This window comes from Amborella trichopoda, chromosome 6 (assembly GCF_054954075.1).
Source record: "Amborella trichopoda isolate Santa Cruz 75 chromosome 6, AtrichopodaSantaCruz75HAP2 v2.0, whole genome shotgun sequence".
Classification (NCBI taxonomy): domain Eukaryota; kingdom Viridiplantae; phylum Streptophyta; class Magnoliopsida; order Amborellales; family Amborellaceae; genus Amborella; species Amborella trichopoda.
Window position 1 is genome coordinate 45,942,371 of NC_142341.1, and position 20,489 is coordinate 45,962,859.

Genomic DNA, 20,489 nt, shown 5'->3' on the forward strand with positions numbered 1-20,489 from the left:
AGCTAATCTGCCTCTTAGGTGCTACCTAATGTTTTATTGGACAATTTCATATGCTCATACTTTGGGTTTCCTACAATTTGCTACTGCGCCTTTCCACCCATCAAATGCCAAACACAGACAGGGGAGCTCGTTACTCCTTTCAAAGTCCATCAAAAATTTATCTAAAATTTTGGCTAAACTTTGATTGGAGGAATGATCCACCCCAACCATATCGAAAGTCCATTTGTTATTGATTTGCAATATAGAAAAAAGGTTCTTAAATTTGAAAGTTAACCTCCATGGTGTTCACATAATTCTACCCACCCAATTAATTATTGTCTCCATACTATCATCTTGGTTTATAAAGTCTTGCATAAGTTGGAGATGAGGAATTCAAATTACTATGAACTGACCCAAGACCATAGCCTTACCTACTGTGAGAAGTATAAAGAGTTGACAAAAGACTAGTTTGCAACCCCCTTTTGCGGTGTTTATTTTTTATTACTTAGTCCACTTGTTTTGGTAGATCTTCCTTTCAAAAAGAAGAAATAGCAAGGACAAGAACAAGATAAGGTCTTTTAGAGAACAAAAGGGATGAGTAAAAATGTAAATACCATAAAAAATGACAAAATATGAACATGGAGATGGTTTAGAAACAATGGAAGAACAAAAGAGTAGGATGCACAGATACTGTCCTTCCAAATTTCAGTCGAATGAGTAAGATGATCAAAGAAACATCCAAGCCCGAAACGCAAATGACTGACCAAAGAACCAGTTCACATAAGCTCAAGACTTCTGCCATGCTAATTTTCCATAACTGAATCAAACCCGATATTCCAAAATCCTTCAGGAGTTGAAGGAGGAGCATAGCGATAACGATGCCTCGAACCCACATCTCTATGTTCACATCGTACAATATCACTATTACCATTTGGAAGAATGGCATCATAAAACTTCTTACACTGGTTGCACTCAGCCCCTTTAAGAGCTTCTCTTTCTTCTTTCTTCCTGACCGGTTCAACATACTTATAGCCTCTGTTCAATTCTCTTGTACTTGTTGAACTGTTCTTTTTGGGTTCCAATTTTGGGTCTTCACAAGCTTTTAATTCCTTTGAAGAATTCGAGTCAAATTCCTGGGTCTCATCCTCATCAGAATTATCGAAATCCATGTCATTCAGGGGCGGAACTGCAATTAATTGAGCTCCTCCTCTCTCTGTTTTAGGTTCAAGCCCATTAGTAGGCTCTTTATTCAAGTTCATATGAACCATTTCCATTGGGGTATCAAGAAAATCATCATGTGGGTCTCCCTTTTCCTTTAATTCTTGGCAGGCCCGAGTATCCCTCCAAGAGGAGTTTGAGCGCTTTAGGCCAGAGTGAGATTCAATCTTTGAAATGAAGGGGCGTTTTAGAGCTCTGGAACTAGAGCTTTCTGTAGGGGCAACAGGTGATATTTTTTCAGAATTGAAGCCTGGTGCTGTTTCTGGGGTTCTAATTTTTTTTGGTTCCATACAGGTTTTTGGTTCTATTTCTGCATCGCCGTTCTTTTCAGGTTTGTCCAATTGAGGAGAGAGAGGAGCGGTACTTGGGTTCTGACCTGCATCATCTGAGATGAATTATGTAGATCAGTTGAAATGAAAATAAATGCCCTTTGACTTGCATCATCAAGGAAAGCAAATCCTACTATTAAACTTAAAACGATGTATCATTGAAACCCAGGCAGTATTCAATAAATGAGAGTGTCGCTCACTGATAAAAAGTGAGCATTTCAATCGGTTCTGAAGTAACAAAATAGTTTGGGCATTTTTACATTATTTTTCAAATCTTTCATTAATAAATGTGCACATCATTTGCTAAAATAATAGGCCTGGATCATAAGAATTTATGCTGCAAATCCCTACGTAAGAAAACCAGCCAGTCAACTTTCAATTGATCACCATTGCACTCTCTCTCTCAGATGTTTCATAGCCAGATTGATACTTGGTAACTAAAATACCTGGTAAGTTTTCCTGCCGAGGATGAATAGATGATTCTCTCCCTACATTCATATTGTGCCTCTTGTCCAATGAAAGACCAAGTTTGCCACGAAGAAATTTATGCTGTGAGTGTAGGCTGATGTACTTCTTTTTCAGAAGCTCGAATTCCTGAATTACACATGCCTTCTCTCTCCTTTCATTTATCAGCTTCCCCTCTGATATCTCTTTGGTACTCTTTAGCTGATCTCTGCAATTATCCAGGTGCATGTCAATTATCCTTTGCTCATTATCGTTAGATTTGAGGTCCTCTGCTAACTTTTGGTTCATTTTTTTTAATTGGATGACTTCCACTTCTTTCAGGCAAAGCTTTTCTCGAAGCTGAGAAAGCTCCCCACCATTTTCTAGCTTTTCCAACCTACCTAAGAGCTGAGATTTCTCAGTTTTTATCCACTTTTCCTTCTTATTAAGGAAAAGTTTTCCCAACTTCTCTTTCTCTTTCTGAATTTGTTCTTGGGCCTCCTTATCTACTCTCAAAAAATTTTCTAGCCACTCTTTAGCAAGTCCTTCTTTACATTTAAGGTCAGTCATTAGTAGGTCATGCTTTGCTCTTAATTTGGTGAGTTCCTCTATTTTTAACTGTAGCTGTCTCTGAAGCTCCTCAACCTCTCCAATGTTCTCTAATTTGTCCAATCTTGTAAAAAGTGCATGTTTCTCCCCTTCATGAGCTTTCAGCAATTCTTCCTTTTCTGTATCAAACTTTGCCAACAACTTTGCTTTCTCCTGTTGAATCAATTCTTGGGCCTGTTGTTTTTCATTGCGAAGGTCTTCAATTAACAGTAACAAAGAGCGCTCTTTCTCTCTCCACTCATTTTCTGCATCTTTCTTATCTTTGACAAGCAGTTTTTGCAAGCCTCTTGATGTTTTCAGTTCAGATTGATAGGTAGGAAAGATTTGGCGGCAGAAAATGAACTCTATCTGAGAGATTCGGTCTTTTAGTTCTTGAATTGAGGCCACCATAATTGTGCTGAGCCCAGTGAGGTATTTTGGAGTGCCTTCTTCAAAGGAACAGTCAGTTGGTATGGCATTTCCTGAATCATTGTCCATGATCTGGAGGCGATAAGCACAACAGTTTAATCAGAGTCATGGAAATCAGTAGGAGAGCATATTATATTGATGAAAATAAAAATTATAAAACAAATTGAGAAAAATAAAATTTTAAGAACTTTTTCAGAGTAATGAAAAGATTACTTCGACAGGTTCACTCTAGAACTTTAAGATATTTAACATCCAAACTGCACCGTTGAGCTGATTTACAAAATTATCAATAACATTTGTCATACAATGCCATAGTGAAGGAGAAGCATGATGGAAACAAGGATTTGTAGAAACTAGTGTTGGAAAAATCGAACTGGAACGGTTAACCGGACATAGGCTTGGAAGCGGTACCACTGGCCTAACCGGTAAATTGGCCAGTTCAACCGTTCTAGCCAGGCAAGTCCCAGTCGGTCAAAAAAAGTGTTAAAAAAGATATCTAAAAAAACAAAAATCTACTAAATTAGGAAAGCTATACTTAAAGAATGATTAAACAAAGCACATCCAAATGAAGTTGAAAATTAATTAAAAAAAACAAAGACTTGTAAAGAGTCAATTTGTGCCCAGGGGTATTTTTGAAATTTTCTAAAAAAAGATGAGAAAATGTAAAAAAAAAAAATTAATGGCCAAAACAATTTTCATTTTTTGCTATAATGATGAAAAAAATTAAAAATACAAGACAAACAGAATCCCTTATTTTTTAAGATTTTATATATATTTTTTTATTTTTTAAAAATACTTGGTTGGTCACCAAAACTAGCATGTTCCGATCTAACCGGGCGGTTACCGGTTAGAACAAGCGATTTTTCCAACAATGGTAGAAACAACTGATGCATTTCCTATAAGAAAATCAATATGTACACAACTATAAGTAGGGGATATGACATGGCAAGCCTTAAAGAATCACAGGTATTACATTAATTCAATTAAAATACTGAAACCATTCAAAAATAACATTATGTTTTTCCAGATCTTAAAAGCTCATCCTTGAACTTATGGGTGAAGGCCTACTATCTCAACTTGGGTATGAACAGCTGAAAGTTACACATCCAAGGGCTAACTTGAGGACCTTTGGTAGTTTACAATCCCTTCTAATTAATGATTTTTAAGATCCCAGTCGTGAGAACACCTATGTGAACAACTAAAATTCTTTCCCAAATTCAATCTGAAACTTGAAATTTAGTTAAATACATTAAATGAACTCTTTAAAGACCATAGGATATGGTTAACCCAGTCTAATTAAGTATAAGTAATCATACGAGAATTCGATTCACTTAAAAGATTTAAAAAAAAGAACCATCCTTTGTTTGAAAATGCAATCAGAATAAAATGCAAGGAAAACTGTTGAGCTAGGGGGCCCAAAGCCTGACTAGCTTCTTTTAGATAATTGATGAACAAAAAAGAAACAAAAATATTGTTTTACATAAGCTTAAAACTAGTTGTGTATATGCTCCTTTGTTTTGTGTCAACCACCCTTTGGTGTGTGTCAACCACGAATATATACCAAATGAATTCCTTACAAAATATTTATAATTATTCCAAGCTTAATATAATTGCAGACTGGACCATTCATCATCTACTTTTCTGCCCAAGCTTGTATCCATCAATGCGAGTTGTAGCAAAGATGTCAAAAATAGAAAAGGCCCCAATTTGAAATACAGGACGTAAATTAGTTTGAAAACTCAAATGTTAAAATTTGGTTGTCCAAACTCCTCAAATTGATGATGCAAGATCCATGTCAACAATTTACCCATAAGAAATAAATTATTCTCTGGAGATCCAAAGATTAAAAGATCTACAATCTCAATGTACCCCCAGTATGAGTAACAAACAAGAAACCAAAAGTCTAAGCCATTCTTAGAAATAAAGTTTTACATTTTATGCTTAAGCCAATATTAAAAATAGAGTTTTATATTTTATTATTTTTACAAAATAAGTTTATGTTCGTAGATCATACAAAACCAACCCCCAATTGATATTTCAACAGTTACTAAAGGATAGTTTGGCGTCACATTACATGGGGCTTTATAAGCTGTTTAGAGAGAGACTAGTTATTGCATAGGAGAGCTTTGGTTGAGGTTGAACTAGCTACAATTTTTTGGGTAGTTTTATTTGAATTTGCCATTGCGGGCAGAGCAGTAATGATGAAGTCGATAATGAAGGTTGGTTCGACAGTTGTTCTATGGGAGCAGAAAGGGGATTGATACTGTTTTCCAATTGTAAAGTAAGTCTTGGTATTCAACATAATCTTGTAATTCCCCCTCTATAACAAAATCATAACCTTGTCAGTTGCTTGAGGATGTAGCTTTATCAGGGTGAACCACATATAATTAAGTGTTGGTGATTTGCTGCTTGCCCGTGGATGTACACCATTAACTTGCTAAGGTCAATTAAAGCATTTTATGGGTTAGCTGGCTATGACTATCCAATAAGATCTGATGGATAGTTGGCATGCATGGCTATCCAATATGCAAGATCTTTTCTTAGTCGTTTATATTCTATTGTTTTAGTAGAAAACATCCTGTGTTCTAAGAAAAGACATTTACTATAATACATCTTAGTGTGGTTTTGAAGGACAAAGGGGAACAGAAAAAAATCACCATTAACATATTTGATGCTAGTTTCTTCTTTGAAGAGGCACTGAACCCAACTACGATGCAGTCCTATGTGGTATTGTTATATAGTAAATGCATCCGAAATTAACTCGAGTAGTTCATGTTCATGTTCATGTTTATAAGGATAGATTCTTCTAGAATTCCCAATAAATTACTTAAATCACAATAAAGTCAAGGAATCTTCACTGCATTTGCTCGAATTCGACGTAAATGATTAATCAATGTTTAAAAATTAGAATGCGGTTGCCTAGGCAGCCAAGTGTCCTTGACGCCTAGACGGATACCTACAAACCTTGGCAGCCTAGGTAGAAATAAAGGGCATCTAAGCCCTCAAGGTGTTGATAGGGACTTGGATGGGATCTCAAAACATCCCAAATGACCTATTGATAAAACAACTCAATTACAAACTGTTACTATTTTTTCTTTTTTTTAAGTTGTCCCTGGGATGAAACAAATCAAACTTTACTAATGAACCAATAAAGGAACCCAACTATATCATGAAAGTCACAAATGCCATATGCCCATGTTAGAACTTAAAAAAGAAACACCAAATAATTGAAAAGATGCAATAAAGTAGGAAAAAAATAATCACTCTATTAACCCTATCCAATCCTTGAATTATTTAAGAAGTATAAGGACAAATAAAGTGGAAAAGATCCAATTGGATTCAGATTTGACTTTTTCTTAAGATTGGGTCTCCCAATCTTAAGAAAATATAAAAAAACCGAAACTAAAACCTACTCTTGAATAAGGGCCAAAAATCCAAATCCAAACTTATAAAATATCACAAAAACAAAAACCAAATGGGAAATAAAAACAATTAAAAGCCCTTTTTACACAATAAATCAACAAAACATAATTCAAATATTGTAATACACTAACCTTTCCAAAATCAAATCAATATAGGCTAGAACAAATGAACTGTGATGGTCAAATGCCCTCTTTTGTATCCAGTCCAAGCCGTAAAGTATTTGATAGGTTAACTTTTCAATTTTGCAAACCATCTAAAACTATGAAAAAAAATTCATCTTGAGAAAAATCTCAAAACAAAACAGAAAAAAAAATATTTTTGGCTCTCTCAAGAAGGCAATATAAGGGTTTTGGGGGCATTCTATTCCCCCAAAAACCCTTCCCTCCTTTATAGGGGGAAAAGGTCAATTTTTCCCTTGGACAAGGACCTTACTTAGCCCTAGGCTAAGGGTATCGAGGCATTGCCTATGCGCTCAGGCTACGGCAGCACTTACAAACATGGCAGCCTAGGGTGCCCACCAAGGCCCCTATTAGGTATTTTTCTTGCCTAGGACACCGGATGGCCGACTTTTCAAACAATGCAATCAATTATATCAACACTAATCTTATCATTGATCACAATTAAAAAAGAAAAAGGAAATGAGTTCACAACAGGAAAAAGTACAAGAGGTTTTAAAGCGGTTAAAATAGGAAAGTAGACGCATGAAGCACCAGAAGTACAAATTCACAATAAACAAAACTAAGGAGAAGAAAATTAACGAAATTATATACTCAATTTGGTTAAAGCTAGTTAAAAGAATTTTTTTCATGAATGTAACGCTTCTAAGACTAATAGGTGGATCTAGTGGGTTATCTATCTTATATTAAAAATTTGATCAATATGTGGGGTTTTGGGTAACTCTGCCTTGGTCGGCCCCAAGTTAAAGAAAGAGGGTTGTGTTAGGTAGGGCACCCAACATAAATCTTTGCCAAATCATCAATCCTGAACCTATGTTATATGCTCATACTAGGGCATTCCCTATAAGCGACATGTTGTACTGTCTGACATGTGGTCTTACTGAGAGTATGGCCCTTAATAGAACAGAATGATAGAATATGATTCATGTAACCAACCCCAAATAGTTTAGATACGGCTTGGATGATGATGTGGGATTTTGGGTTCTCCAATCTTCAAAGAAAATGCAAAGTGGGTGAGTAAAATTATGCCCAACCCCCTCCCCCCATCCTTCTTTGATTTTAAGTTGCAGTAAGTTACGAACTCAATCCAAGTACTATAAAAAGGCAACCCGAGTTCTACAGTACTCAGTTCAGTCCATACAGTACTTGCCCCAAATGTATAGATCTCTTAAACCTGAACCTGGACATTAGAAGCCACCTCAGCGCCATGCCAAGGCCGAGTAACTAGGCAGAGTTTTAAAACACTGATCCTTAGATAACCAACCACCTTAAAATTACAGCATAAATGGATTATGAGACCATCAATCCACATAGAACCAGCTTAACTTCTTCAAATACAATTGACTGGATTTTTTGGTTTTACATTCCTTTTAATAAGGCAAATGAATGGCTCCAAAATATAAGTATACAAAGAAATTAAAAAAAAAAATCAAAGACAAGTAAAACAATGATAAAAGGATGAGGTATCCTGTAAAAGTTACCATATTACTCCTTGCTTTTCATCAGAAAAAAAAAGAAGAAAAAGAATGCCTCTACAATCATATATGATTACCTTTAGCAGAATAAGCTCTGGTTATTACAACCCTGCTAGTTTGGCAAGGCCACCAACAAATAGAAACTCTTGGGATAATATAGGCTTCGGAATAACCCTGGATAGAAAAAGATAAAGAATATAAACTACATTATTATGATATGAATTGCAGAAGATTAAACAAAATGAATTGCAGTAAATAATAAAAAAGTAAGCGACTTCAAAATTTTCAAGAAAAACAAAAAAACGTAGAGAAAATGTGAAACGGAAACATTCTTCAAAAAAATGTAGGAATACCAAATGTGCCTCCTTTTGCAGTTGATTTAAGCAGAGTTTGGGGAATTTGCGTCCATCTTAAGGTTTGAAATAACTCAGAGTAATAAATAACCTTCCTTAACCATTTAGGGAGTACATCCAAAAATGGAATTGAATACAATATCCATGATACAGTTTTTCATTTACAAAGTAACATAATCAAAATCCCGAAACCTTAAAATCAAAATCACTCCCTCAATTCATTTACAGAGTAAATCTGCATATGAATTTCACAGATTTACAGAGGTTTAATCTGTTGAACTCATTTACAGTGTAAACAAGAAAAAAATAAACAATTGAAAATGAGAGGGAAAATGGAGAAAAGGAAGAAACAATTTAATGAAATGTACAATACAAGTGAAACCCTCACTCAATAAACAGCCAAAAATAAACAAAAAATGAAGAAAATGGAGCAAAGAGCATCATTATAACACTGATATACGCACAAATCTAACAAAATAGCAAAGTTCTTACTCGAATACGGAAAGTGGATGGGGATTTAAAGATCAATTTAAGCAAGTATCAGAGAAGCTAGAGAGAGAGTAGAGAGAGAGAGAGGAGAGAGTAGAGAGAGAGAGAGAGGAGAGAGAAGGGAGAATGCGTAGAGATAGCAGGGAAGAGAATTGGGGGAACGAATAGATTGAAATTTTCAGGCGGGAATTCAAAACGTGTGCGCCACACCGTCGACCCGTTTGGAAGAGAGGCGATCTCTCTCTCTCTCTCAAAAGCCAAAAGATATTATACTCCTACGGGAGTGTACTGCCAATTTACTCCCTCGGCTAAAATCCCTTTTAATTCGGCTAAAATCCCATTTAATTTTAGGACTCAAAATCTTGGGATGTAACTCCAATCCATATATTACCTTCAATAACAAAAATTTTCTAATTACATCACTTGAAAATAATAATGTATCAAGATTGAACAGAGACCGTACAATTTTTATATAGTGAGATCTAAGCGTTAGACAACTCAAAATTTTCAATTTTTTTTTCTTTTGAGACTAATCATCTAGTAATTCTTAGGCGGTCTGCATATTTTCAGAATCGATCTCGTATAACTGCTCCAACAAAAATTGTTTCTCCTTTGTGCCAAAAGGTTTCATGCTCCTAAAGGAACATGCTGGCCATTTACTACCTCGGGCATACCCAATCTAGAAGCATTTCTAGGACCATATCTTTTGGGGATTAACCTCTTCAACCTGTATGTCATACTCAATATAAAAAAAAGTTCCAACGTATATGTTATACTCAATATAAAAATGGAACATAGTTTCATAGGTTTGCAGCCCTGTCAAAGTAAATAAAGCATCACCTCATACCTCATCCAAAATCACAATTCAAGTATTGGATAACTATTGCATCGATCATCTCGACTTGAACATTATAGTTGTATAAAAAAATTAAGGATTTTAAATTTTAAAAATAGTACATATTGCAACAAATCATCTAGACCATGCATTTCAACCTAAAAATAAGTATTCACATATCCACAAAATCTGTACTATTTTTTAGTTTCAAATTTTATTGTTGGTTCGAAAATTAATTTTAGAGCCATCATGAAGATTTCCGATAACGTGCTCTTTCCATATGAGGATTTCAGGTGAGGCTTTATTTTCTTTTCATGAAGCTTAGGCCCTATAGAAACTTCATCTTATGGAAAGAGTTTCAAATTTATTCTCTACCATTTTGAAAAAAATGCCCCAAAATTAAATAAAAACCATCCAATTATTTAAGGGTGAGATATAAGCGTTAGAAAACTCATATATTTTTTCTTTTGAATGTCATCATCTAGTAGTTAGGTTGTTTCAAAAATTCCAGATCAAAAAAGAATATTCTCAAGTTAGTGTCTCTGAGAGAATAAGTTCACAGTATGCTCCAATGAAATTATGGTGTATGTGCTCTTCTTTATTAATTGAGTAGAAGAAAGTTTCCACTAATAAGATATTAGGGGGATAATCTATATTGTATGTAGAAATGAAATAAGCCATCACATAAATAATTATGTAAATATGTAATCAAGACTGTGTAGATTCTGTTTCAAGCATTTATGTAAATAATTTAATAAATATGTGATGGAATAGTATATTGATATGTGTTAAGTGATCACTTAAATAATTACATGATTTTTCGATGGGAAAGTTTATTGCATCTAAAACATATTCATAAAATTTATCTACGATTCTAATTATATTTCTATAGTTGTTGTAATATTTATTAAAAATATTACGATTATATTATTAATGTTGATTCTAATATTACTATAAAAAAGAGTTAACGATAATAATTTAAATTATTATCTTAACTTTGAATTAATTATAATAAATTCATACAACTTTATTTTTATTATTTGAATATATTAATAATATTTAATTCCAATTTTAATAATTCTTTATAATTTTCATAATTATACTTGATGAAACTATACTTATTATTACATTAATTAATATTAATAAATTAGAATCAAATAAATTCATATTATATTAATTAATATTAATAAAATTTGTAATCAAAATAAATGCAAGTTGTAGTATTTATAATTAGAAACATATAATTATGATATTCATGAAAAATCATAATTATTTGGTTATTACTTTATTAGTAATATGTTATAACTACTAAAGACATCCTAAGGTTAAATTGATTTAAATTTTTTTAATTGTAAATTTTAATATATATATATATATATATATATATATATATATATATATATATATATATATATATATATAATATCACCTATAGTTTTAAAGAATTTGAGTTTTTTAAAGTATGGCCATAAAATTTGTATACTTTCAAATAACTATTAAAAAAATAACATGCATTTGACATTTTATTTTGTAGAAGATGCCATTTCTATTACATACTTTATTTATGTGTATTTGGGCCCATGCTTTGAATGTGAATAGGGCTTCATAGATGCCCCGTATAAATGATTTATTCCAAATATCATTTAACTTTAAATTTTCAAAACTTTAGTGTTCAAGATCATCCTAAAAAAAATTGTGCAGTTCAAGATCGATTTGAACTTGGATGAGAATTAATTGTAATATTTTCCCTTTTAAATTAGAAAATTGGAAGATAGCTATTAATTTTAACTTTAACTTGGAATATTGGAGGAGACCAATGGTAAGTATACTTGAATTCTCTTTAGTAAAAAAACCAATATCCCCTATATCTTTCGTTTTTTCGAGGGAGAACTTTTCAATTTCTTTATAAATATCTTTACTTCCTCACTTTGAAATTAGTTTTCATAATATGAAAATTTATGTCCTAAAATTACAATACATGAATTACTACATTAATATGAATAAAATTGTAATAAAAAATAAATACATATTATAATATTTATAATTAGAAACATATAATTGTGATATTTATAAAAAAAATATAATTATTTTGTTATTACTTTATTTGTGATATTCACGAAAAAATCATAATTACTTTGTTATTATTTTATTAATAATATATTATAACTACTAAAAACATCCTCAAGTTAAATTATTTTTATTTTAATTATAAATTTTAATATATAGCTACTTAATATCATTTGTAGTTTTAAAGAATTTGAGTTTTTAAAACTATGGTTATAAAATTTGTATATTTTGAAATAAATATTAAAAAGTAACATGCATTTGACATTTTGATTCGTAGAAGATGTCATTTCTATTAGGTACTTTATTTATGTGTGATTAGATCCGTGCTTTGAATGTGAATAGTCTTTTATAGATGCTTTTTATAAATGCCTTATTCCAAATACCATTTTAACTTCAATTTTAAAACTTTAGAATTCAAGATCATTAAGCCCGATGTGAAATGTGAAAAAGCAAATGTCCTGTACTTTATTCTAAATACCATTTTAATTTCAATTGTCAAATTTTAGATTTCAAGATTATACTAAACAAAGCTATAGAGTTCAAGATCCATTTGAACTTGGATAATAGTTAATTATAATATATTTTTTTAAAAATTAGAAAATTAGAAGAAAGTTAAAGAGTGAAGGGTTGCTATTAATTTAAACTTTAACTTAGAACATTGGAGGAGGTTAATGGTAAATACAATTGAATTTACTTGGTAAAAAGACCGCTATCTTCTATCATATTCATACCCGATATCTTCTATCATATTTATTCCTATATATGTTAAAGCCATCTTTCTTTTTTTTACAGTAAACATTTTCAACGTTCCTCTCTTTCTTTCTCAAATATTTTTATCTCACCACTTGAAAATTAGTTTTCATGTCTAAAAATAATAATACATGAATTATTACATTAATATTAACAAAATTATAATAAAATAAATACATATTAAAATATTTATAATTAAAAACATATAATTATGATATTCATGAAAGAAATTTACTTTGTTATACCTTGTTAATAATATATTATAACTCTAAAAACATCCTCAGATTAATTGGTTTATTAATTCATTTTATTTTTAATTGTAAATTTTAAATATAATTATATTCAATAGGTACAGTTTGTATAGAGCCGAGGCTCTAAACATTTAGAGTTGAAATCACCTTCAAACTTCAATAGTATCAAGAAAGTGATTTCAATACTGGAAATCTTGGTGATAGCCTTAAAATGTATTTTCATCTCTAATTGTAAAACTTAAAGTTTAAAAGACAATGTAGATCGAGCAGATCTACAAAACCTTAAAAATCTCAAAAATTCATGGTCCAAAAATACATTAAAAGATGTACTATTTTCAAAATTCAAAATCCATTTTTTTCTCATATCCATGCATCTTGATGTTGAGATGATCAATTTGAGGATATTTGGACATCAAAACAACTTCTTCTAATGAAAATTTTGAGGTGTGCTCTAATTTGATTGTTTAGAGCCTTGGCTCTATATAAACTATTTTCATATTTAATATCACCTATCGTTTTAAAGAATTTAAGCTTTTAAAAATATGATCATAAAATTTGTATATTTTGAAATAAATATTAAAAAATAACATGCATTCGGCATTTTATTTTGTAGAAGATGCATTGTTTCTAGGAATTTTATTTTTTTTGAAATATATCATGCGCTCTAATTTGATTGTTTAGAGCATCGGCTCTATATAAACCTTTTTCATATTTAATATCACCTATAGTTTTAAATAATTTGAGCTTTTAAAAGTATGATCATAAAATTTGTATATTTTGAAATAAATATTAAAAAATAACATGCATTTGGCATTTTATTTTGTAGAAGATACTTATTTTATTACCTACTTTATTTATGTGTGATGAATTAATTATAATATTTTTGCTTTCAAATTAAAAAATTGGAAGAGAGTTAAAAGATCCAGAGCTTGCTATTAATGTGTGATGAGTTAATTATAATATTTTTCTTTTCAAATTAGAAGATTGGAAGAGAGTTAAAGAATTTAGAGGTTGCTATTAATTTTAACTTTAACTTGATATTTGATATTTTGAAAGAGACCAATAGTAAGTATACTTAAATTCACCTCGTAAAAAAAACCAATAATTTACGTCTGAAAATAGTGACTGACTCTGTAACTATGATCGTGTTGCTCCCTCTAGGTTAATATGAAGATGAAACATTTGAAGAATTCTATGTTTCTCTTAGGTAAGGAGTTGTAACTTTTGGCCCTTTCTTTCTATCTCTAAAGTCATGCAGATATTTTCGAAATATGTACACTCCTTAACTATGTTCATTTTTAAAATAAATGTGACAGTTTTACGACATGTGTCTACCTCTTGATTGCGTTCAAGATTCATCTTTGAAATTGATACGGACGCAGAGGCAAATACGGCTGTAAAAATGCCCTTCCCCGATAACTAGCCACTTTTCTTTACTTAATCTTATATTTGTTAAATTATTATACTTTTTAGCTGGGTAATATCATCTCCATCATTTCTTTTTGTTAAATTATTATATTTGTAGTGGGTAATATCATGTATGAAGCCATCAGAATGTCCACATTTACTAGCAACACAAAGTAATTAGAAATAAAAAAAGTCTTCTTAAATATTAAATATGAAACTTATGCTCTATCTATATGAGCAATGATTTCATGTAACTGTTGTATTGTAATATCATGCAACAACCTTAAAAAAACATGACCATTTGTTTGATCTAAATTTTGAAATATACATTTTTGTTTATTTTAATGAATAATCACAAAAAATAAAAAAATTGAAAACACAACTTTTAAGTATTTTTTTTAGCCCAATGAGCATAGGCTGTTCATTTTGATGAGTTGCTTAGATTTAGACCGTAGAAGGATTTTTTCATTTCCAATCTTTTTGGATGGCTTTATTATCATTAGATGAATAATGTTAAAAACTGAAAAAAATAATTGTGAGTTTATAAAGGCTAAAATCTTGAAATTCACGATGAATGGTCTAAATTCATTTTTGGAGGGGGACTCATTTTGACCTCAGGGTTCAAATTGAACTTTTCTTTTGGGGGGATTGATTATTGAGATGAAGGGAGTGTGTGTGCAAAATTTGAGGTCATACAAATACCACAAATATAGTTTTTTAGAAATGTCATTGCATTATACTATGATACAACCGTTGCATTGGATCATTGTTCTATATTTAAATATCAAATTTGATATATTATATTATTATTTCTTTTCACAAATGGCCATTATATTCAGGAGATCTGACTTGGGCACTGCTATAAGAAAGATCTATCTAGATGTTGGACTTATCATAATTTTTTAATTGAAATTCAAATCTTGAATTTCAAATATTTTATATTGGTATGAATTTCAAATATTGGAATTATCATAATTTTTTAATTGAAATTCAAATCTTGAATTTCAAATTTTTTATATTGGTATACACTTAAACATGTACGTTTTCCCAATGGTATCTTTTACCAATACCCTACTATTGGATAATACAGACTATCATGGTGATCTAAATTTTCATATGTTATCAGTACTATAAATTTCCTTCACTTTTTTTGTGAGCCTTGTTTTATTTTGCATTGTCCATCATCTTGAATTGGTAAGCAAGCTTTCTCTCCCTATACATAATAGAGGTTTCTTGAAACATGTTTTTTTAGGAGTACTCCATCAAACCAGCAAGCATTCTCTCATGTTCTCAAGCTTCTCTCTTCTGCGACATCTCAATCCCAACTCCAAATCTCTCTCTAGCCAACTCCAAATCTCTCTTTAACCCGATTCCAGCTAGACTCCACAGCTGCTGTAAAGTTGTAAAATACATGACGCAAATGAAAGAAAGATTAATGAGATCTTTTCGGGAATAAATAAATAAATATATATATATATATATATATATATATATATATATATATATATATATATATATATATATATATATATATATATATATATATATATATATATATTTTATTTTTTTTTTTTTTTTTTTTTCACCTGTTTTCTTTTTTCTTTCTTTTCTTTTAATAAAAATCTTTTACAAGTAGTCTTACCACAATAATTCTTGCTTCAAAGAAAATAAAACTAACAAATCCAAGATCTTACAAACATTGATGTCATTAAACCAATTTTCTTTAAACAAAAAAAATATCCACAATTGAAATATAAAGATAATATAATTAAATATGATCAAAAACAAAAAGAGAGTACAATAGATTACCTCAACTGGGCTTATTACACTCCACACCGAGTCACCACCATCCGATGGCACGAGATCAATGATCAATCTTCAATCTCAACCTAGAAATCAAGTTTAGTTCAAACAACACCAATAGAACATGAACCCCTTGATCACAAACTCAAACCATACGTTAATTCCCTTCTCAACCTAGTTTGAGATAGATGAATTCTCTTTTTGGTATAGAACAAAGATGAGAGAGTGGGGCGTACCCCTTTTGTAGGATATAAGAGAGAAATATGAAATTGGGTACAAGAGATAAAGTGTAGAGATTTTTGGTAGAGTCAATCCCTTTTTATAGGCTTTGAACAAAATTAAGGTTTTTTTTGTTTGCTTCTTGTTGTGAGATTGAATATGAACCATTGATCTTGGGTGACTTCTGTGGTGAGAGATTTGAGTCATCCATTTCATAGATGAATCATTAATATTATGGAAGAGACATGAACCATTATCCTCTTTTCTAAACCATTTTTCCATCAATAGAAATTAAATAAATTAAATCTAATCAAAATATTATGTATATCATAAAATAACTTAAGTCTACTCATCTTTCAAAGATATACCAAGTCAATATTTAATCAATATCTTTCAACCATTTGGCCACATGCCATATTACCAAAAAAAATAGGAAAGAGAATAAGGGTTGGGCGTGCTACCTAAGGGAGGCACACATGGGCCCTACCTTCTAGAAATATGGTAGGCGCATGTGCATAATGGGCCCATTGTATTTTTATATTTTTAAAATGAATAAAAGAATTTTAGAATATTATTTGAATATTTAAACTATTGTAAAATCAATATCTTTAATTTTACAAATCCAAAACTTAAAGTGGTTTATAAAAATTAAAATATTCAGTGGTTCATAAAAATTCAAATAATAATTCTAAAATAATTTTTATCATAAAACTAACACAATTAAATTAATTTAGTGGGAAAATGATCCATATGGTTTAGGATATGAATTAACAATCATGAGACACTCCACCTTCAACTATGGACTATAGACCACACTTGCTTTATTAGACCGACTTAGTGTTTCTCATGACCCATAGTCCAAACAGGGGCTTATTAGTAGGTCACCAAAGTCTAGCCGATGAGCTAAGGGGTTGCAATCCTAGTCTATGGATTACAGGTCATTCTTTAGAGACGAGTCAAGGTCACCTAGACTTGATGCGATCACAGCTCTATAATACAAGCATACGCTTCACTCTAAAAGTGACTCATTTGCTTTCTTGAACGATCTATCAATATGCATGCCGTGCGATGGCATATGGATGAGGCTTTGGCCCCCGTCTTTGTAGGCCACCATCACACACAAGGCTCACACAGTCTTTCGGCTCACTCATCCTGGCATGTGCTTCGACCTCATTAAGGAATGACCCATTAGAACTTTTCTCGATTTGTTCTCTATGCCCAAGTAACATGGGTTTTTCCAACTAACTGGCCTAGATCGTCAAGCACAGTCCGGTATCTGTAAACATTATTGCATAATATGGTTTACGAGGGACAACGCTCCCATTGAGTTCATGTTCCACAATATTATTTCATTTTACAAGCACTCATAAAGCCTTTAAAGGCCACATAAACCCAACAGAAAAGTGTGGCATTTTCTCACAGTAAATTTCATTAAGTGCAATTTAGTGAATTTCACTATGTTTTTGTTTTGCCTTTTGGCCATCCATAGCTTCCATAGTTTCATGTTATATCAAAACCCCAAGTTATTTCTCTCTCTCACATCCTTTTAAAGTCCATTCTTCTCACACCTTTATGGCCAAAAAACATTAAATTTTTTTTTTTGAGAGAGTCAAAACAGTTGATGAAAGTTTAGAGAGAAAAATAATATTATTGATGATCTTTAAATTTTAGGGATTTTGTGCACATCCCTTCCTTTGAAAATCAATCTCCTTACTTCTTATATCATTCTAACCATGGGGGAGAATTATTCTATATGGTATCGTGTAAGTGCCAAAATAAATTGGTCTTTATTGATGGAACTTTGCCCCCCTCTTCTATTGGAAATGTGGCTTATCAGGCCTTTTTCTTTTGGGTATTTATTTTTAAATAATTGTACAAAAACCATATTGTTGTATATGTGAAAGCACATGTGGTTAACATGAGGCAATGTCATATACTTGGATCCAGTTTTAAGTTTTAATAGGATGTTGCTTTGAAAGAAAAACCCAGTGGTGTGTTTGGATTTCTTGTAAGAATTGTTTTTTTTCTATATTATAGATATACAAAGTTTATTTAATTTCTAAATATCCTTTATCAAATTGTAAGAATACTTGGATAACATCCTATTATGTTAGTCATCAGTGGACTAATGGCCGGTTTAGCTCATTATATAAGATTAATAGTTTAGTGACAACTTGTTAATCCTAATCAACTGCACTTAAAAAAATTGAAGCAGGAGCTATGCTTGGATCTCAACTCCTGTAGACCATGAATGCAAGAGTTATAAAATATGATCTCTATAAAAAGAGGTTAACCCCCATGAGAAAGTGAGATCGAGAAAGGTGGAAAGTAAATGAGATTCACCCAAGAGGATTATCAAGGTAGCATGTCACTAAATGGTTTGGTCTATAGGTTTTAATATAGAACCTTAAGTCCCTCGTGGGATTTAAGAACAGATCTGAGTAAGTTGTTTATCAAATTTATTTATTTATTTATTGATACTTATTATGCTGATTAACATCTTCTCCATCTCTTCATTCATGGAAAAGATGCAATGACATGATTTTGTTTGGCTTATTAATACATTGTCTAAAGATCTCGCAAAAAGTGTTGTGTTTGCCTCTTTAGCCCACGAAGTGTGGACTGATTTGTGAGATCGTTTTTCACCAAGCAATGCCCCCCCCCCCCCACAACTTTATCAAACCAAGAAATTTTTAGCCACTTTACAACAATAGCAACTCTCAGTTGGCTCGTACTTCACACAAGTAAAGAAAAAAATGGGGATGAATTAGCTTTTTGCACCCCTTTTTCTCCATGTTCTTGTGGGGCACGTAAAAATCTCAACAGTTAAATTCAGCAATAGCAACTCCTTCAATTTCTTAATGGGTCTCAATGAGTTTTATAGCATGGTGCGTAATAACATTTTACTCATGGATCCACTACCAATTCTTGCCAAAGCCTACTTCCTTATCCTTCAAGAAGAAAGACATCGTGAGATCAATCTTCATATCCCTACAACAGACGCTACAATCTTTTCTATGGTTCAATCTCATGCATCTGAGAAACCCATTCCAAATCGCAAGACTGGTACACCCCCCTTGTTGCATTGTGATTATTATCATAAAGACAGTCACACGAAGGATCGATATTTCAAATTCGTGGGCTATCCAAAACGGCAAATCAAGGCCCATGCCTACAATACTGAATCCAATGCAGTTCTCTCAACTAACAAACTTACAACTACAACAACCCCTCAATTACACCCGACCAACATCGCCAACTTTGCAAATGCTATAGGCAGGTAATTCAAGCCACTTGGCCAATCTTGCAGGTAATCTTTGTTGCTCAAGCTTTTCTATATTCAATTGTATATGAATCATAGATAGTGGTGCTACTAACCACATTATTTATTCTCCATCTTTTCTTTCATCCATAGAGCCTTTATCACCCACTAATCTTGTGAAACTGGTAAATGGTAATTTTGCACCTTTCTTCATAGTGGCACAATTACTCTTTCAGAGCACAACTTTGTACATTGTTTTATGTGTACCCTCCTTCTCATTTAATGTACTTTTTGTTCAAAAGCTTACCTTTGATCTACAATGCTCAATAACCTTTTTTCTCGATCGTTGCATTTTTTAGGACCGGTTATCGAGGAGGACGATTGGAGCGGGTAGAGAGCACAATGGCCTTTATCTCTTTCATTTGTCCAAAGCTGTCTTTGAATCCTCAGTTCACAATATCCCCCATGGACCTATGGCATTGGCACCTAGGTCACCATTTTCATGCTCGCTTATATTCTCTTATTTAAAAATATTCAGACATTTTCATTGTTATATATGCCCTAAGGCCAAACAGCCGTGGCTTTCTTTTCTTCATAGTTTGACTTCGACTAGTGCTGCTTTTCAACTAATTCATTATGATCTATGGGGTGGTTATGCAACCCCATCTCGTACAGGAGCATATTAGTTTTTTACTTTAGTTGAAGATTTTAGTCGTAGCACTTGGATTTTTCTAACGCGACATAAATTTGAAACAAATCAACATTTAAAATCTTCTTTTTGCTGTGGTCAAAGCCCAATTTCATAGCTCGATTTAGTTTATTTGAACAGACAATGGAACTAATTTTTTCTCCAAAGATATGCATTTTTTTTTTCTTCAAATAAATGGTGTGTTTCATCAATACTCTTGTATCGCAATACCCCAACAAAATGGTATTGCTGAATGTAAACACTGTCACCTCCTTGAGGTTGTATGGGCTTTATATTTTTAGGC

The 20,489-nt window shown here is 31.9% G+C and overlaps 1 protein-coding gene and 1 long non-coding RNA gene across 3 annotated transcripts; one reads left to right on the forward strand and one right to left on the reverse strand.

The window, feature by feature from the left end:
- Nucleotides 1-555: 555 nt before the first annotated feature.
- On the reverse strand, nucleotides 556-9,103 carry LOC18442062 (protein gamma response 1). Of its 2 annotated transcripts, none has more exons than XM_006852286.3 (4): nucleotides 8,907-9,103; nucleotides 8,139-8,235; nucleotides 1,973-3,059; nucleotides 556-1,582 (listed from the first exon to the last, which is right to left on the reverse strand). In XM_006852286.3, exons 3-4 carry the CDS (start codon nucleotides 3,054-3,056, stop codon nucleotides 783-785), a joined length of 1,884 nt encoding a protein of 627 aa, XP_006852348.1. In that variant the 5' UTR covers nucleotides 3,057-3,059; nucleotides 8,139-8,235; nucleotides 8,907-9,103; the 3' UTR covers nucleotides 556-782. The 2 variants fall into 2 exon arrangements, with proteins under 2 accessions (XP_006852348.1, XP_088724834.1); XM_088868708.1 differs by lacking the exon at nucleotides 8,907-9,103 and adding an exon at nucleotides 8,415-8,826.
- Nucleotides 9,104-13,947: 4,844 nt separating this feature from the next.
- Nucleotides 13,948-15,656, forward strand: LOC148781815 (uncharacterized). Its single transcript, XR_016056857.1, has 2 exons — nucleotides 13,948-14,013; nucleotides 14,123-15,656. It is a non-coding gene; the product is annotated as an uncharacterized LOC148781815 (long non-coding RNA).
- The last annotated feature ends 4,833 nt before the right edge of the window (nucleotides 15,657-20,489 follow it).

Bases quoted from the DNA above. Each gene is read 5' to 3' on its own strand.
- LOC18442062 (XM_006852286.3), bottom strand. From the start codon at position 3,056: ATGGACAATGATTCAGGAAATGCCATACCAACTGACTGTTCCTTTGAA. The intron at 1,583-1,972 runs GTATTTTAGTTA...AATTCATCTCAG, and splicing joins TCGGCAGGAAAACTTACCAG to ATGATGCAGGTCAGAACCCA.